The 18,301-nt window shown below is 42.7% G+C and overlaps 2 protein-coding genes across 2 annotated transcripts in view; one reads left to right on the forward strand and one right to left on the reverse strand.

Moving 5' to 3' along the window:
• LOC124122470 (abnormal cell migration protein 13-like) overlaps window positions 1-4,341 on the reverse strand; it is a 31,115-nt gene extending 26,774 nt beyond the window's left edge. The window contains exon 1 of the mRNA XM_046485511.2: window positions 4,194-4,341. Within this exon, the coding sequence (XP_046341467.2) occupies window positions 4,194-4,275 (82 nt within the window). The 5' untranslated portion in view covers window positions 4,276-4,341. The remainder of the gene's footprint in view (window positions 1-4,193) is intronic.
• LOC125371729 overlaps window positions 1-18,076 on the forward strand; it is a 37,597-nt gene extending 19,521 nt beyond the window's left edge. Inside the window, exons 2-3 of the mRNA XM_048380408.1 lie at window positions 12,831-13,110; window positions 14,523-18,076. Coding sequence (XP_048236365.1) covers window positions 12,831-13,110; window positions 14,523-16,552 — 2,310 coding nt within the window. The 3' untranslated portion in view covers window positions 16,553-18,076. The remainder of the gene's footprint in view (window positions 1-12,830; window positions 13,111-14,522) is intronic.
• Window positions 18,077-18,301: the final 225 nt, after the last annotated feature.

The following is an 18,301-nucleotide window of genomic DNA, read 5'->3' on the forward strand; positions in this document are numbered from 1 at the left end:
TTGTCTCATGTTGTCAGTGTGTTTCTATCATCTGTTGTGTCATGTTGTCAGTGTGTTTCTATCATCTGTTGTGTCATGTTGTCAGTGTGTTTCTATCATCTGTTGTGTCATGTTGTCAGTGTGTTTCTATCATCTGTTGTGTCATGTTGTCAGTGTGTTTCTATCATCTGTTGTCTCATGTTGTCAGTGTATTTGTATCATCTGTTGTGTAATCTTGTCAGTGTGTTTCTATCATGTGTTGTGTCATGTTGTCAGTGTCTTTCTATCATCTGTTGTGTCATGTTGTCAGTGTGTTTCTATGATCTGTTGTGTCATGTTGTCAGTGTGTTTCTATCATCTGTTGTGTCATGTTGTCAGTGTGTTTCTATCATCTGTTGTGTCATGTTGTCAGTGTGTTTCTATCATGTGTTGTGTCATGTTGTCAGTGTGTTTCTATCATCCTTTATGTCATGTTGTCAGTGTCTTTTTATCATCTGTTGTGTCATGCTGTCAGTGTCTTTCTATCATCTGTTGTGTCATGTTGTCAGTGTGTTTCTATCATCTGTTGTGTCATGTTGTCAGTGTGTTTCTATCATCTGTTGTGTCATGCTGTCAGTGTGTTTCTATCATCCTTTATGTCATGCTGTCAGTGTGTTTCTATCATGTGTTGTGTCATCTTGTCAGTGTGTTTCTATCATCTGTTGTGTCATGTTGTCAGTGTGTTTCTATCATCTGTTGTGTCATGTTGTCAGTGTGTTTCTATCATCTGTTGTGTCATGCTGTCAGTGTGTTTCTATCATGTGTTGTCTCATGTTGTCAGTGTCTTTTTATCATCTGTTGTGTCATCTTGTCAGTGTGTTTCTATCATCTGTTGTCTCATGTTGTCAGTGTCTTTTTATCATCTGTTGTGTCATCTTGTCAGTGTGTTTCTAACATCTGTTGTGTCATGTTGTCAGTGTATTTCTATCATGTGTTGTGTCATCTTGTCAGTGTGTTTCTATCATCTGTTGTGTCATGCTGTCAGTGTGTTTCTATCATCTGTTGTGTCATGCTGTCAGTGTGTTTCTATCATCTGTTGTGTCATGCTGTCAGTGTGTTTCTATCATCTGTTGTGTCATGCTGTCAGTGTGTTTCTATCATCCTTTATGTCATGCTGTCAGTGTATTTGTATCATGTGTTGTGTCATGCTGTCAGTGTATTTGTATCATGTGTTGTGTCATGCTGTCAGTGTATTTGTATCATGTGTTGTGTCATGTTGTCAGTGTATTTGTATCATGTGTTGTGTCATGTTGTCAGTGTGTTTCTATCATCTGTTGTGTCATCTTGTCAGTGTATTTGTACCATCTGTTGTGTCATGCTGTCAGTGTGTTTCTATCATCTGTTGTGTCATGCTGTCAGTGTGTTTCTATCATCCTTTATGTCATGCTGTCAGTGTATTTGTATCATGTGTTGTGTCATGTTGTCAGTGTCTTTCTATCATCTGTTGTGTCATGCTGTCAGTGTATTTGTATCATGTGTTGTGTCATGCTGTCAGTGTATTTGTATCATGTGTTGTGTCATGCTGTCAGTGTGTTTCTATCATCTGTTGTGTCATGCTGTCAGTGTGTTTCTATCATCTGTTGTGTCATGCTGTCAGTGTGTTTCTATCATCTGTTGTGTCATGCTGTCAGTGTGTTTCTATCATCCTTTATGTCATGCTGTCAGTGTATTTGTATCATGTGTTGTGTCATGCTGTCAGTGTATTTGTATCATGTGTTGTGTCATGCTGTCAGTGTATTTGTATCATGTGTTGTGTCATGTTGTCAGTGTATTTGTATCATGTGTTGTGTCATGTTGTCAGTGTGTTTCTATCATCTGTTGTGTCATCTTGTCAGTATGTTTCTATCATCTGTTGTCTCATGTTGTCAGTGTCTTTTTATCATCTGTTGTGTCATCTTGTCAGTGTGTTTCTAACATCTGTTGTGTCATGTTGTCAGTGTATTTCTATCATGTGTTGTGTCATCTTGTCAGTGTGTTTCTATCATCTGTTGTGTCATGCTGTCAGTGTGTTTCTATCATCTGTTGTGTCATGCTGTCAGTGTGTTTCTATCATCTGTTGTGTCATGCTGTCAGTGTGTTTCTATCATCTGTTGTGTCATGCTGTTAGTGTGTTTCTATCATCCTTTATGTCATGCTGTCAGTGTATTTGTATCATGTGTTGTGTCATGCTGTCAGTGTATTTGTATCATGTGTTGTGTCATGCTGTCAGTGTATTTGTATCATGTGTTGTGTCATGTTGTCAGTGTATTTGTATCATGTGTTGTGTCATGTTGTCAGTGTGTTTCTATCATCTGTTGTGTCATCTTGTCAGTGTATTTGTACCATCTGTTGTGTCATGCTGTCAGTGTGTTTCTATCATCTGTTGTGTCATGCTGTCAGTGTGTTTCTATCATCCTTTATGTCATGCTGTCAGTGTATTTGTATCATGTGTTGTGTCATGTTGTCAGTGTCTTTCTATCATCTGTTGTGTCATGCTGTCAGTGTATTTGTATCATGTGTTGTGTCATGCTGTCAGTGTATTTGTATCATGTGTTGTGTCATGTTGTCAGTGTATTTGTATCATGTGTTGTGTCATGTTGTCAGTGTCTTTCTATCATCTGTTGTGTCATGCTGTCAGTGTATTTGTATCATGTGTTGTGTCATGCTGTCAGTGTATTTGTATCATGTGTTGTGTCATGTTGTCAGTGTCTTTCTATCATCTGTTGTGTCATGTTGTCAGTGTGTTTCTATCATCTGTTGTGTCATGTTGTCAGTGTGTTTCTATCATCTGTTGTGTCATGTTGTCAGTGTGTTTCTATCATCTGTTGTGTCATGTTGTCAGTGTGTTTCTATCATCTGTTGTGTCATGTTGTCAGTGTGTTTCTATCATCTGTTGTGTCATGTTGTCAGTGTGTTTCTATCATCTGTTGTGTCATGCTGTCAGTGTCTTTTTATCATCTGTTGTGTCATGTTGTCAGTGTGTTTCTATCATCTGTTGTGTCATGCTGTCAGTGTGTTTCTATCATCTGTTGTCTCATGTTGTCAGTGTGTTTCTATCATCTGTTGTGTCATGCTTTCAGTGTATTTGTATCATGTGTTGTGTCATGCTGTCAGTGTATTTGTATCATGTGTTGTGTCATGTTGTCAGTGTATTTGTATCATGTGTTGTGTCATGTTGTCAGTGTCTTTCTATCATCTGTTGTGTCATGCTGTCAGTGTATATGTATCATGTGTTGTGTCATGCTGTCAGTGTATTTGTATCATGTGTTGTGTGATGTTGTCAGTGTCTTTCTATCATCTGTTGTGTCATCTTGTCAGTGTGTTTCTAGCATCTGTTGTGTCATGTTGTCAGTGTGTTTGTATCATCTGTTGTGTCATGTTGTAAGTGTATTTGTATCATCTGTTGTGTCATCTTGTCAGTGTGTTTCTATCATCTGTTGTGTCATGCTGTCAGTGTCTTTTTATCATGTGTTGTGTCATCTTGTCAGTGTATTTGTATCATGTGTTGTGTCATGTTGTCAGTGTCTTTTTATCATCTGTTGTGTCATCTTGTCAGTGTCTTTTTATCATCTGTTGTGTCATCTTGTCAGTGTGTTTCTATCATCTGTTGTGTCATGTTGCAGTTTCTTTCTGTCATCCTTTGTGTCATGGTGTCAGTGTCTTTCTATCATCTGTTGTGTCATGTTATCAGTTTCCTTCTGTCATCTGTTGTGTCATGCTGTCAGTGTCTCTTTATCATGTGTTGTGTCATCTTGTCAGTGTATTTGTATCATGTGTTGTGTCATGTTGTCAGTGTCTTTTTATCATCTGTTGTGTCATCTTGTCAGTGTCTTTTTATCATCTGTTGTGTCATCTTGTCAGTGTGTTTCTATCATCTGTTGTGTCATGTTGCAGTTTCTTTCTGTCATCCTTTGTGTCATGGTGTCAGTGTCTTTCTATCATCTGTTGTGTCATGTTATCAGTTTCCTTCTGTCATCTGTTGTGTCATGTTGTCAGTGTCTTTCTATCATTTATTGTGTCCTGTTGTCACAACAAGATCAATTTTGTCTGTTAATAATCGTATCCGATGAGGATCACTGATGTTATGTAAACGGGTACCAGAGGCAGTGTATAAATGCACTGTTGACCACCCGATAGTGTGCACCTTCTCAAATGGCGACCGACAAAACCAACATTTACGATAGAAAAGCACATACCTTGAGGAATGGCGGGCTCCGAGGCATACACGTGACAGAACAGCAATATGTTTATACACAGTGAACACACATCCACCACCATTTTGTTTATTTCTTGTTCCGGGTCTCACAACCAGCTGTGCATGACGTGAGGGTATGCGTGATGAGCGAGGTCTTTTATGTAATGTTGACTTCACATTGACATTGTGCATTGGAGCTTATCGTTGTGTTTGCTCGAAGTTACTATCTATACTCGTCAGACCGGATTTGTGTAAAGCTCAAAGTATTATTGCTCTAAGAATAAGCGGGGTTCACCTATGCGCGCGCTGGGGTGTGTGTTTGTGTCCCGACTCTTTACCTGCCGTTGACGATACCCATGTCATGTTGTGAGTGATGCCTGTGTGATGATTGTGTGTGATCAGAGTGTGTGAAGAGTGTGTGTGATGCCTGTGTGGGATGACTATGAGTGATGTGTGATGCCTGTGTGTGATGAGTGTGTGTGATGAGTGTTTGTGTGATGCCTGTATTCGATGCCTCTGTGTGATGAGTGTGTGTGATGATTGTGAGTGACGAGTGTGAGTGATGACTGTGAGTGGTGCAGGTGTGAGTGGTGCATGTGTGTGATGCCTGTGTTTGAACGATGAATGTGAGTGATCAGTCAGTGATGAGTGTATGTATTGCGTGTGTGTGACTGATGGGTGTGAGTGGTGCATGTGTGTGGTGCCTGTGTGTGATGAGTTTGTGTGTATGATGCCTGTGTCTGATCTGTGTGTGTAATCAATATGAGTGATGAGTGTAAGTGATTGTGTGTTCTGAGTGTGTGTGATGTGTGTGATGAGTTTGTGATGCCTGTGTTCCATGCCTGTGAGTGATGAGTGATGCCTGTGTGTGATGCCCGTGTGTGATGAATGAGAGCACTGACTGTATGTGATGCCTGTGTGTGATGCATGTGAGTCATGAGTGTGAGTGATCAGTGTGTGCAATCAAAAGTGATGCCTGTGTGTAATACTTCGAGTGATGACTGTGACTGTGAGTGATGACAGTGAGTGATGCCTGTGAGTGATGCCTGTGAGTGATGAGTGTGTGTGATACCTGTGTCTGATGACCATGAGTGATGAGTGTGAGTGATGAGTGTGCTATGCTTGTGTGTGATGTGTGTGATGAGTTAGAGTGATGAATTAGAGTGATGAGTGTGAGGGATGAGTGTGAGTAATAATAAGTGTGAGTGGTGCCTGTGTGTGCTTCTTGTGTGTGCTGCCTTTGTGTGATAAAAGTGAGTGATCAGTGTGTGTAATCAATATGAGTAATAAATGTGAGTGATGCCTGTGAGTGATGCCTGTGTGTGATGAGTGTGTGTGATGCCTGTGAGTGATGCCTGTGAGTGATGTATGTGTGTGATGCCTGTGAGTTATGCCTGTGTGTGATGAGTGTGTGTGATGCCTGTGAGTGATGTATGTGTGTGATGCCTGTGAGTGATGCCTGTGTGTGATGAGTGTGTGTGATGCCTGTGAGTGATGTATGTGTGTAATGCCTGTGTGTGATGCCTGTGTGTGATGAGTGTTTGATGCCTGTGAGTGATGTATGTGTGTGATGCCTGTGTGTGATGCCTGTGTGTGATGAGTGTGTGTGTGATGCCTGTCTCTGATGACTATGAGTGATAAGTGTGTGTAATGCCTTTTTGTGATGTCTGTATGTGATGCCTGTGAGTGTTGCCTGTGAGTGATGCTTGGGTGTGATGCTTGTGTGTGATGAGTCAGGGATAAGTGTGAGTGATGAGTGTGTGTGATGCCTGTGTTTGATGTATGTGTGTGATGCCTGTGTGTGATGCCTGTGTGTGATGTATGTGTGTGATGCATGTGTGTGATGCCTGTGTGTGATGTATATGTGTGATGCATGTGTATGATGCCTGTGAGTGATGAGTCAGTGACAAGTGTCGGTGATGACTGTGTGTGCTGAGTGTGTGTGATGCCTGTGTGTGATGAGTGTGAGTGATGAGTGTCGGTGATGAGTGTGAACGATGAGTCAGTGACGAATGTGAGTGATGACTGTGTGTGATTCCTGTGTGTGATGCCTGTGTGTGAAATGTGAGCAAAGAGTGTGAGTGATGCCTGTGTGTGATGAGTGTGAGAGTGATGATTGTTGGTCATGGATGTGAGTGATGCGTCAGTGATGGATGTGAGTGATGAATGTGTGTGATAATTGTGAGTGATGCCTGTGATATGCCTGTGAGTGATACCTGTGAGTTATGAATGTTTGTGTTGAGTGTGAGTGATGAGTGTGTGTCAGTGATGAGCGTGAGTAATGACTGTGTGTGATAAGTTAGAGTGATGAGTGTGAGTGATGAGTGTGTATGATGCCTGTGAGTGAGGAGTCAGTGATGAGTGTATGTGATGCCTTTGTGTGATGCCTGTGTGTGATGAGTGTGAATGATGAGTGAGTGACGCCTATGTGTGATGAATGTGTTCGATGCCTGTGAGTGATGTATGTGTGTGATGCCTATGAGTGATGAGTGAGTGTTGGGTGTGAGTAATGACTGTAAGTGAGGTCCGTGTGTGATACCTGTGTGCGATGAGTGTGTATGATGAGTGAGTGATGCCTATGTGTGATGAATGTGTGCGATGCCTGTGTGTGATGCCTGTGAGTGATGAGTGTGTGTGATACCTGTGTCTGATGACCATGAGTGATGAGTGTGAGTGATGAGTGTGCTATGCTTGTGTGTGATGTGTGTGATGAGTTAGAGTGATGAATTAGAGTGATGAGTGTGAGGGATGAGTGTGAGTAATAATAAGTGTGAGTGGTGCCTGTGTGTGCTTCTTGTGTGTGCTGCCTTTGTGTGATAAAAGTGAGTGATCAGTGTGTGTAATCAATATGAGTAATAAATGTGAGTGATGCCTGTGAGTGATGCCTGTGTGTGATGAGTGTGTGTGATGCCTGTGAGTGATGCCTGTGAGTGATGTATGTGTGTGATGCCTGTGAGTTATGCCTGTGTGTGATGAGTGTGTGTGATGCCTGTGAGTGATGTATGTGTGTGATGCCTGTGAGTGATGCCTGTGTGTGATGAGTGTGTGTGATGCCTGTGAGTGATGTATGTGTGTAATGCCTGTGTGTGATGCCTGTGTGTGATGAGTGTTTGATGCCTGTGAGTGATGTATGTGTGTGATGCCTGTGTGTGATGCCTGTGTGTGATGAGTGTGTGTGTGATGCCTGTCTCTGATGACTATGAGTGATAAGTGTGTGTAATGCCTTTTTGTGATGTCTGTATGTGATGCCTGTGAGTGTTGCCTGTGAGTGATGCTTGGGTGTGATGCTTGTGTGTGATGAGTCAGGGATAAGTGTGAGTGATGAGTGTGTGTGATGCCTGTGTGTGATGTATGTGTGTGATGCCTGTGTGTGATGCCTGTGTGTGATGTATGTGTGTGATGCATGTGTGTGATGCCTGTGTGTGATGTATATGTGTGATGCATGTGTATGATGCCTGTGAGTGATGAGTCAGTGACAAGTGTCGGTGATGACTGTGTGTGCTGAGTGTGTGTGATGCCTGTGTGTGATGAGTGTGAGTGATGAGTGTCGGTGATGAGTGTGAACGATGAGTCAGTGACGAATGTGAGTGATGACTGTGTGTGATTCCTGTGTGTGATGCCTGTGTGTGAAATGTGAGCAAAGAGTGTGAGTGATGCCTGTGTGTGATGAGTGTGAGAGTGATGATTGTTGGTCATGGATGTGAGTGATGCGTCAGTGATGGATGTGAGTGATGAATGTGTGTGATAATTGTGAGTGATGCCTGTGATATGCCTGTGAGTGATACCTGTGAGTTATGAATGTTTGTGTTGAGTGTGAGTGATGAGTGTGTGTCAGTGATGAGCGTGAGTAATGACTGTGTGTGATAAGTTAGAGTGATGAGTGTGAGTGATGAGTGTGTATGATGCCTGTGAGTGAGGAGTCAGTGATGAGTGTATGTGATGCCTTTGTGTGATGCCTGTGTGTGATGAGTGTGAATGATGAGTGAGTGACGCCTATGTGTGATGAATGTGTTCGATGCCTGTGAGTGATGTATGTGTGTGATGCCTATGAGTGATGAGTGAGTGTTGGGTGTGAGTAATGACTGTAAGTGAGGTCCGTGTGTGATACCTGTGTGCGATGAGTGTGTATGATGAGTGAGTGATGCCTATGTGTGATGAATGTGTGCGATGCCTGTGTGTGATGCTTGTGTGTGACGCCTGTGTGTGATGACTCAGTGATGAGTGTGAGTGATGACTGTGTGTGATAATTGTGTGTGACGCCTGTGTGTGATGAGTCAGTGATAATTGTGAGTGATATTTGTGTGATGCCTGGGAGTGATGCCTTTGTGTGATGCCTGTGTGTGATGAGTGTTAGTGTGATGAGTGTGAGAGATAACTGTGTGTGATGAGTGTGAGTGATGAGTGTGTTCGACGCCTATGAGTGATGCCTGGTTGTGATGCATGAGTGTGTTGAGTGTTAGTGATTGGTGTGTGTGACGCTTTACAGGTGATGTTTGTGTGTGATGAGTGTGAGTGATGCCAGTGTGTGATGCCTATGTGTAATGCCTGTGTGTAATGAGTGTGTTTGATGCCTGTGAGTGGTGTCTGTGTTTGGTGATTGTCAGGACATATTCCTCTAAGATCGTATTATGGAACAGTGATTGAAAGCGTCTGAACTCTACGTTTTGGGGAAATGTATCTCCAACCTGATCCTCCTAAGTTGAATAAATCCCAGTGTCGTCAGGGTTATCATCCTCGGTTTCGTCCTGTTCCAGATTGGACTTCCTCCAATCAAGAAGATATACTCTTGTAACTACTAGTGCTTGTAACTACTAGACTCGCTGTTTAAAGCGGTCTCAAACACTGCATCAGACACCATGCGTTTACTATGCCTTGAGGGAGGCACGAGTTGCTCAATTGTCTAAAGCACCGCAATTTGCTGTGCAGGGTTGAGTCCCTTATGATTGTGGGTTCGAATCCTGGTTTGCCCCGATTATGGTTCAAATATATATACTGAACCGGAAAGGAAACGTCACCTCAAGTAACACTGCATGAAAAGTTGTCATTTGAATATCTGGGTAATTTTATTTCAAAGTTTCCAAAATTACCAACACTACCTTGTCCGGAAAATTGAAATTTGATGATAAATAAACAAAGCAGATGAGAGTAAAACCGATCGCCCAAACGCATCACGGCAACGGCCATGGTAACCCGATGCACGTCAGTTCCGTACAAATTGAAATACACATGCGTTCCCCCATTTCTTGCCCTATAAAAATCCACCCAGATCGGATAACATTCAATCGTTATTGAATTGCTACCACATGCCAAGATTGACAAGAAATCAGCGACACCAAGCCCTTGGACGATTGCAAGCTGAACAAACCACCCGGCAATGAGCCAAGTCCACGTAAGGACAACATACAGGCTCCAGCAACGGTACAAGACCACCAACACTACAGATGATCGACCACGTAGTAGAAGACCAAGGGTCACTCCCCGACGTCACGATCGTCAGATTGTGCGACAGCATCTTCAACATCGCTTTGTTACTGCTGCGGAAACTGCTCGACAGACCATGGGGACACACCTGCGACACATTAGTGCGGACACCGTGCGTCGACGATTGACGAGCAGACACCTGTCACAGGCCACACCGAGGACCCATTCTGACACAACGTCATTGCCGGGGCCGTCTTCAGTGGGCAACACAGCAGTGGCATTGGCGCCACCAGCAGTGGAGAAGAGTCCTCTTCTCAGACGAGAGCCGTTACTGTATCTCAACAGCAGACGGCAGAGAGTCTGGCGATGCCTTGGGGAACATTATTCGGATGCTTGTGTTGTTGAGAGAGACTCGTGGGGTGGTCCGAGCATCATGGTGTGGGGTGGAATTGGTCTTGCACAGAGGGTCGGCCCTGTGCCATACACTGGGAGAGCAACAAGAGACTTCCTCCAGCAGAATGGCATCAGAACCATGCTGTGGCCTGCCCTCATTGAGCACATGTGGGACGAGATTCAAAGACGGCTGAATAACGTCCGACCAAGGCCGACAACTGCAGCTGAACTGCATCAGGTGTTTCTCAGAGTGTGGGCTCAAGTGCTTATGGCCTTCATCAACCGCGTCATCCATTCCATGTATCGACGTTGCACGGCAGTTTATCAATGCACCTGGCGGACATACGATATACTGACTTGTGATGCCATTTTCTCAGAGATTAGTGTTTTGTTTTAAATTAAGAACATTTGACACTTTAATTTCAACCTTGATGATCAGTGTGGCCAAGTTTCAACTTTTTAATTTGTCTGAAAATATGTTTACAGTGTTTGGACAAATAAGGTTTCTCATTTTGTCTTTCCATGGTGACGTTTCTTTTGCGGTTCAGTATATTATCCTCTAATGACTATTAGTGTTATAATTAACTTTTGAAAGCAATCTCGGTCACTGCATCATATACTGAACCAAATTTATAACTTCACAATCCTAAAATTTTAACATTTTGACCAGTTATCATTGTGGGTCCTTATTGTGTATGTAAACAGTAATGGGCACGTATTGTCTTCAGATAACACCCGTTTTTGTGCAGGTGAATCGATCAAAATCATGTGCACACCACTATAGTGGCAAAAGTGGGTTTTCACGTGCAACTGGTCACGTGGCCATAATACCGCATGTGTTTTCAGCCATACTTGTTAGCAGTCATTAACAAAAAATGAAAAACACAAGAAAACAAAAGTCTTTGAGGCCATTTGTCATGCCACGCCTTTCAAATGTGCAACGTGAACATGCCATCGGCATGTTGCAGACGGGAACGTCCGTAGCTGAAGTCGCAAGGACGACGGGTTGTAGTCGACGGACTGTTTATGATTTACAGACGCGTCTACAGCAAACGGGTACCACCGCTGATCGCCCTCGGCCAGGTCGACCACGTGTGACGTCACATGCAGAGGATCGTCAGATTGTCTTACGTCACCTCCGAAACCGATTTTTGACGGCTACATCAACCAGAAATGAACTGTTTAGGGGTAACTGAGTGCGCAAACTGTTCGAAACCGTCTAAGAACGGCTCACCTTCAAGCACGACGGCCATACTGCGGGCCGATTCTGACTCAATTACACAGACGTCAACGTCAATTGTGGGCACAGCGACACTTACGATGGACTCAGAGGAATTCGAATCAGGTCGTCTTCAGTGATGAATCCCGATTTAATCTTCGATTTGCTGATGGTAGGGCGAGGGTGTGGAGGCGCCGTCATGAACGTTACGCCCAGTGTTGTGTACAGGAAGTTGACAGATTTCGAGGCGGAAGTGTCATGGTGTGGGGTGCTTTCTGTGGCTATGCACGTTCCAGGCTTCTTGTCATCCGTGGCAACCTCAACGCTGCTGCTTACCGCGACCAGGTACTGACACCAGAACGTCTGCCTTTTATGGCAGCAAATGGACCCGGTTTGATCTTCCAACACGACAATGCCAGACCCCACAAAGCAATTTTGACAAGGAATTTCCTTCAGAATGCGGGAGTCTCCCGACCTCAATCACATCGAACACGTCTGCGATGCTCTTGGCAGAAGTCTGCGCACTCTCCAGAACCAACCAAAGAATTTGCAAGATCTTGGCACCATTTTGCAGCAACAATGGCGTCGTCTTCCCAATCATGTGTTCACAAGCATCACAAGGTCCATGCGGAGGCGTTGTGTGGCAGTTGTCAACGCACATGGTGGCCATACACGCTACTGAACTTGTGTGCCATCAGATTCTCGTGCTTGGGACTTATGATTTAAACTGTTGATGTTATTACCGAATACCGTAGGTGTTTGGAACAAATTATGGTTACCACTGTTAATTAAAATTCGTCTTTGGACATTAATGATTAAAAATTACCTTCTCTGATACATTTGTCCGTTGTATATCATATATGGGATTACTTTTAAAAATGTGAAGTTTTTAATTTGACTCAGTATATAACAAGCGCTACCATGCCTTGATATTGTGCAAACTTAAACACATGTATTTGTGTTTCACGCCGCTTTAGTATTTTAGTTTTTTTCACATGCGTCATACGAGGCATGGGCGAAGACATGAAACCCAAAACACAGCTGTGCCTCCCATAATCACATGCCCTTGGTAAGTCATCCGTGTCAGGGAAACTATTCAGTGTAAGTCCTCCCACCTAACATAACAAAGCATATCCTATTCAGATGCATACACATCAAATTTGCAACACGTTTTTCAGTATAAGCAACTATTTTAATCATATCGGCTTTATGACTTCGCCAGATATAAATGAGAGTATGCACTTACGTATTTGTAATAAATTTGTTTCTGATGTTTGAAAAAGTGCGACAGTAATAATATATATGGAATTCATCTTCACGACATGATACCCTCGACTTACATATTTATTCGCCCAACATCGTTTAATAAACTGATATTTATCACAGCCGGCAGTTTCACCAGCTGAGGTAAAGCGGCACACTGTAAACTGTGTACTGGGTATTCGGGAAATATCTCATCCATATCTTCACTTAGCATTTAAAAGTAACCCAAATTTCTAATGATTGCCTGTAAGGATGAGTGTCATGGCTCAATCGAATCGTTATGCAATGTTTGCTTAAACCATGTGTGTTGTACATTCCCCTTCACGTCGATCTTCTTTTCAGATGGCTACCGTCGAGTCAGGGGAACAATTTCTGACATGCACCGTATGCTTCCAAGTGTTCGAGAGTCCATGCAAGCTTGCCTGTTTTCACAATGTCTGTCGAAAATGTGTCGTCAACTACACCGAAACCAGACCAGAAGCCATCAGTGCCAAGTCTCTCTTGTGTCCATTCTGCAGCAAGATGACGACAGTGTCTGCCCCTGAGAGACCAGTGGAGGAGTGGGCGGATGACGTGAAGCCTAGCTTTGTCAGTCAGAGCCTCTTGAACACGTGCTCCAAAGGTAAGACTATTTTGTTTCACATTGTTGACTATTTATGAGAGAGAAGTGTCTCGATGTGACGATGACAACGACAGGATCGTGTCAGTATGTCAATGTCTTCCTAAAAGAATCTGCGACTACCATTTTCATTAACGTGAATTTTTGAGTTTCGTTTTTGTCTCAAACGACTGATCTTTTGCAACTTAATATCAATCATGTCCCAATGAACCGTAGATGACCACATGCACCACATCACAATATCCTTTCAAGAAATGAATCATGTTTTCTTTTTCTTTTGTATAACGCCGTACTCAGCAATATTCCAGCTATATGACGGAGGTCTGTATGTAATCGAGTCTAAACGAATCATGTTTTATTTTGTTTGTTGTATAACGCCGTACTCTGCAATATTCCAGCTATATGACGGCGGTCTGTATATAATCGAGTCTGAACGAATCATGTTTTATTTTGTTTGTTGTTTAAGCCGCACTCTGCAATATTCCAGCTAAATGACGGCATGGTCATATTACGACAAGCATAGTCGCCTTTTATGGCAAGCGTAGTCGCCTTTTATGTCAAGTGTAGGTTGCTAAAGACCTATTCTATCCCGTATCTTCACGGGTATCATGCACAATGTCAAGGTCCAAGTAAAAGTGCTTAGTCGTTGCATGTGTTGCTGAATAAGTCATCACATTATGACCACACACACGTAGAGCTTAATAAAAAAAAAGTCAGCGGATAGTAAACTTGTAGATATGTATCACAGATCCATTAATAGTGTTTCATAATCTCTAAATTACTTACATTTCATACCGCCAATGCAGAATAACTGGTCACTACGACGTCATTATATTATAACAGTTTGGGTGAAAATGGCATGTGGTATTGTCACAAGCGCATCAGAATGTAAAAGGCCAGATAATAACCAGTCTCGATTATCTGATTCCGTTGGGCATTAATGTAAAAGAAAAGTGATACAAATTACATGAATGGAAGTCAGAGATGACACGAGGGTAAGCATGTACTGATCTACCGGTTGCACCCGCCACTCACGTGTAAAACTTAAGTAGACGATGCTAGCGATAGAGAGGAGGGAGATTGGTGACCTTGCCCGGCAAGCATAATGCCTGACAGTTTCTCTGGCTCCGGTCCTGCCACACCCTGAAACACATGTTGTATAAAACATATGCTTTTGTTTGAATTTGTTTCTGTTCAGCAGTGAATGAATTTTAATATTATACAGATCCTTGTAATACCTACCAGACATCGAGTGTTATATAATCCCAAGGATAGCCTGATACGTTGATTGATGATATAATATCACGATCAAACGTCCTGAGCTACATATTGTGGAATTTAAAGGCATGCTACATTTTAAGAGAAATTTATTCAAGAACCCGAATAAGAGCACTAACACAACTGCTACCTTTCAGACACGACCAACATTAAGACACCAAAGGAAACTCGAGGACCAGTCGCGACAAAGGGACGAGGGAAGATCATTTGTGAAGAGTACAAGGAGAAGACTGCCGGGTTCACATGTAAAACTTGCAACAAAGCTGTTAGTGAAACATGTTGCACGGCCTACCACAATAAATGTGCCTCTGTTGTCACCATCGAGACGGAGGTGTTGGCAGTCAAGTCACAACTGACCAAGTTTAAAGATAAGTTATCACGGAGGGAAGATGAAATAAAAACTGAATTGCGAAGAAAGAAATTCATAGCAAATGGAGAGACAGTGAGGTATTTACAACTTGAGTCAGACATTCGGTCGTTAAGTAACAAAGCAATCGAAATGATCAAGCGCAAGGAAAGGCTACTCATTGAGGAACTAAAATCGATATCTGACAAACATGTTAGGCAATTTCAAGAAGATATTACCTCAGATGAGATGTCACTGGAGATGTGCCAACAACAGGCGGAGCTGATAGACCAGGTTCTACAATCTGAGTCTGACATGGATGTGTATGAGATGTATCAGGTGTGTGAGGCCGGAGATGCGGAGGCTGTCGGAGATGCAGACATGAAGGAGAAGGGAAGAATAGCCAGGATCATGTTCAGACAGGACACGGACAAGCTGAGTAGAGCACTGGACGACCTTCAACTGGGTGAAATAGACGTCCTGTATGAGGGTGTGCTGGACCTGATGGCTTCTCCAGAAACACAGGACATGAGTACCGTGCTGGACCTGAAGATTAGTCCTGAAATACTGGACACCAGTAACGTGCTGGACCTGAAGGCTTCTCCTGAAATAGAGGACATCAGTACCATGCTGGATCTGAAGGCTTCTCCTGAAATACAGGACACCACTACCATGCTAGACCTGACGGCTACGCGTGAAATACAGGACACCAGTACCGTGCTGGACCTGAAAGCTTCTCCTGAAATACAGGACACAAGTCCCATGCTGGACCTGAAAGCTTCTCCTGAAATACAGGACACAAGTACCATGCTGGACCTGAAAGCTTCTCCTGAAATACAGGACACAAGTACCATGCTGGACCTGAAAGCTTCTCCTGAAATACAGGACAACAGTACCGTGCTGGACCTGAAAGCTTCTCCTGAAATACAGGTCACCAGTACCGTGCTGGATCAGAAGGCTTCTCCTGAAATACAGGACACCAGTAACGTCATGGACCTGGCGGCTGCTCCTTTGTTACTGGAAACCCTTAACGTCGGAGTAGAAGAGGATGCAAACAAAGCTCTACCAATTGACGTGATAACGATGATTGTAAATGGGACTGACACAGTAATCACTACAGACTATAGCAACAAGAGTGTGAAGTCCTTCTACATAAGCAACAACAAACCATCTTACAGTAAACTCACCCTTGATAGTGATCCGTGGGGTCTGACTAAGCTGAAATACAACCACATAGCTGTGACTGTCCCGAAAATCAAACAGATTGTAATAGTAGAAGCGAGCCCAGACTTGGTGCTGCTGTCTACAATCCCTACGAGCAAAGAGTACCGAGGTATAACTGCTCTGGCACCGTCAACCCTGGCAGTATGTACCAAGTCGCCGCCCTGTGTTGAAATCCTGGATGTTACCGGGAACGTGTTGAGGTCAATCAGTCCATTACACCATGGTGAAAACATCTTAAAATACCCGTATTTCCTGTCTGCTACAAACACAGGAAACATTTTAGTGTCTGACTCTGGATCCATGAATGTCTTGTGTCTGAAACCCGAGGGAGATGTGGTGTTCACCTACACCCCGACTGGAATCAGTTCACGACACGGTCCCCAAGGTGTCATCTGCACCCCCACTGGTGACATCCTGGTCACAGAGTTTGATCTCCACAGCGTTGTCCATCTGACTGAGGCAGGGCAGTTTGTGAAGAAGATACTAACAGCACAAGACGGTGTTGACAAGCCACGTGGGCTTTGTGTAGCTGGTCGAGGGAGTGTGTATGTATGCAACTCGTTTAAAGGTCAGATTAAGGTGTTTAAGTGTAAATAGAAAAAGGGATGTGCAGACATGGACTTCTATTATTGTGACAAGTGCCTCACCAAGCTGCAAATGGTTATGTCTGACAGAACTCATTCTATGAACTTCGAAACGAATCATGTGCAGACAAATCTTGCTCTGTGTCCAATGATCTAAACATTGATAATAGACTGAACAGACCCTTGTATTTGAACTAAAATGCATAATCCCATAGTCTAATGTATTACTTTTGTGCTTTATATTATTTTAAGGGGTTATTTATGTAATTTTCGTACTGAAAAGTAAAGCTCAAATGCAGATCATATCGTTCCAGAGTGACGGAACACTACCATAAGTTTAGGAATTTATCAATCTGCTTTATATATTGTAAAATGCTGTATGTTTGTGTATTCAGTCGACACTTATATTCACTTACTTCTTCTACCACCATATGTGACAGCAGTTTTTGTTTCAGACCATTTTAAAGTATTTATTTAGATATATCATCACGTATTTACATCACGATCATATGTTCCTGTCTTACTTTGTTATATATGGTATCATTGCGTGCGTGTTCAGTGAACGCTGAAGTATATCACAACATAACAATTTCAATTTCAAACTCTTTGAAGTTTATTCATGTTCAGGACATTACTCGACTACTTCTGAATTACCAAAATTGATCAATCTGAGAAGCAACTGGACTTGTGCACAATGTTTCTGTGTTTACTGGTTTCTGGTAACACGGGAGACAAGACAAGGAGTGCATCCTGCTGGAGCGAGGGGGTGAATGACGCTCTTTATGCCCCCCTTCTGACATCTTCCCGTGGAAAGAGAGGTAACTGACAATGAAAGTCCAGTTTCCACAGCTAATTCTCCTGCGTCGGGAAGGTGCTCTACTGTATCAACAGTCTTATTATTGGAATTTTCTTTCGCCTCATAGAGTTAGAATTACTACAAACCTTAATATTCTGCAGCAAATATGACAATCAATATTTCAATCAATAATACTTGGTTGGTTTGTCAATTTATAATACATTTTCTTCCCAAAGTTCAAAAAAACATACAGTATTTAACATGATATTTAAAAATAAATTCCTCAAAACGATAAGAAGGGAAGCTGCTATAATGATTTTATTATCAGGTAATTTTGTTTATTTGTTGGAAAAGAAACTGAATTTTCACAGCCTACGTAGACCGGACGAATATACAATGGAGTTTAATACGTGTAAATTATACAGTTCTGTGGTTCAAGAAAATACCACCTGAGGTACATTGTGGCAACTTTTGTATTGCAAGGTTTGGTATACATTATTAGCATATATAGTGAAAACCTGCTTTGTTTATTTTTTAAGGTTGACATTTGAAGTGTCGGAGGTGTAGTCTTCAATAGATGTCAAGATGAGGAGGTGGCGCGGATGTTAGTTGTTTGTGTGGCTAACAGATAGAGGCTTGCTCCATAACAGCCCATAGAACATGTACAATGTAGCTGAATAATGTGTCCGCTCGGTGGTCGGTGAGGTTTAACGTCGCGTTCAAGATTATTGCACTTATATAGCGACGTGCACGCACGCATGTGTGTGTGTGTGTGTGTGTGTGTGTGTGTGTGTGTGTGTGTACTAATGCTTGACTAATGCCTGTTTCATAGTGCTAGCCCATTGAGATACCATGCAGCAGTTTAACATGAATACCCCACTCAGACACAGTATACTGACTCCGTGTCGACCAGTCCTTGTTTTAGCCCCTTAATGCCGAGCGCCAGGCAGGGTAACAACAAGTACC

The sequence above is a fragment of the Haliotis rufescens genome, unplaced genomic scaffold, assembly GCF_023055435.1.
Source record: "Haliotis rufescens isolate VD_foot unplaced genomic scaffold, xgHalRufe1.0.p SCAF_30, whole genome shotgun sequence".
NCBI classification, from domain to species: domain Eukaryota; kingdom Metazoa; phylum Mollusca; class Gastropoda; order Lepetellida; family Haliotidae; genus Haliotis; species Haliotis rufescens.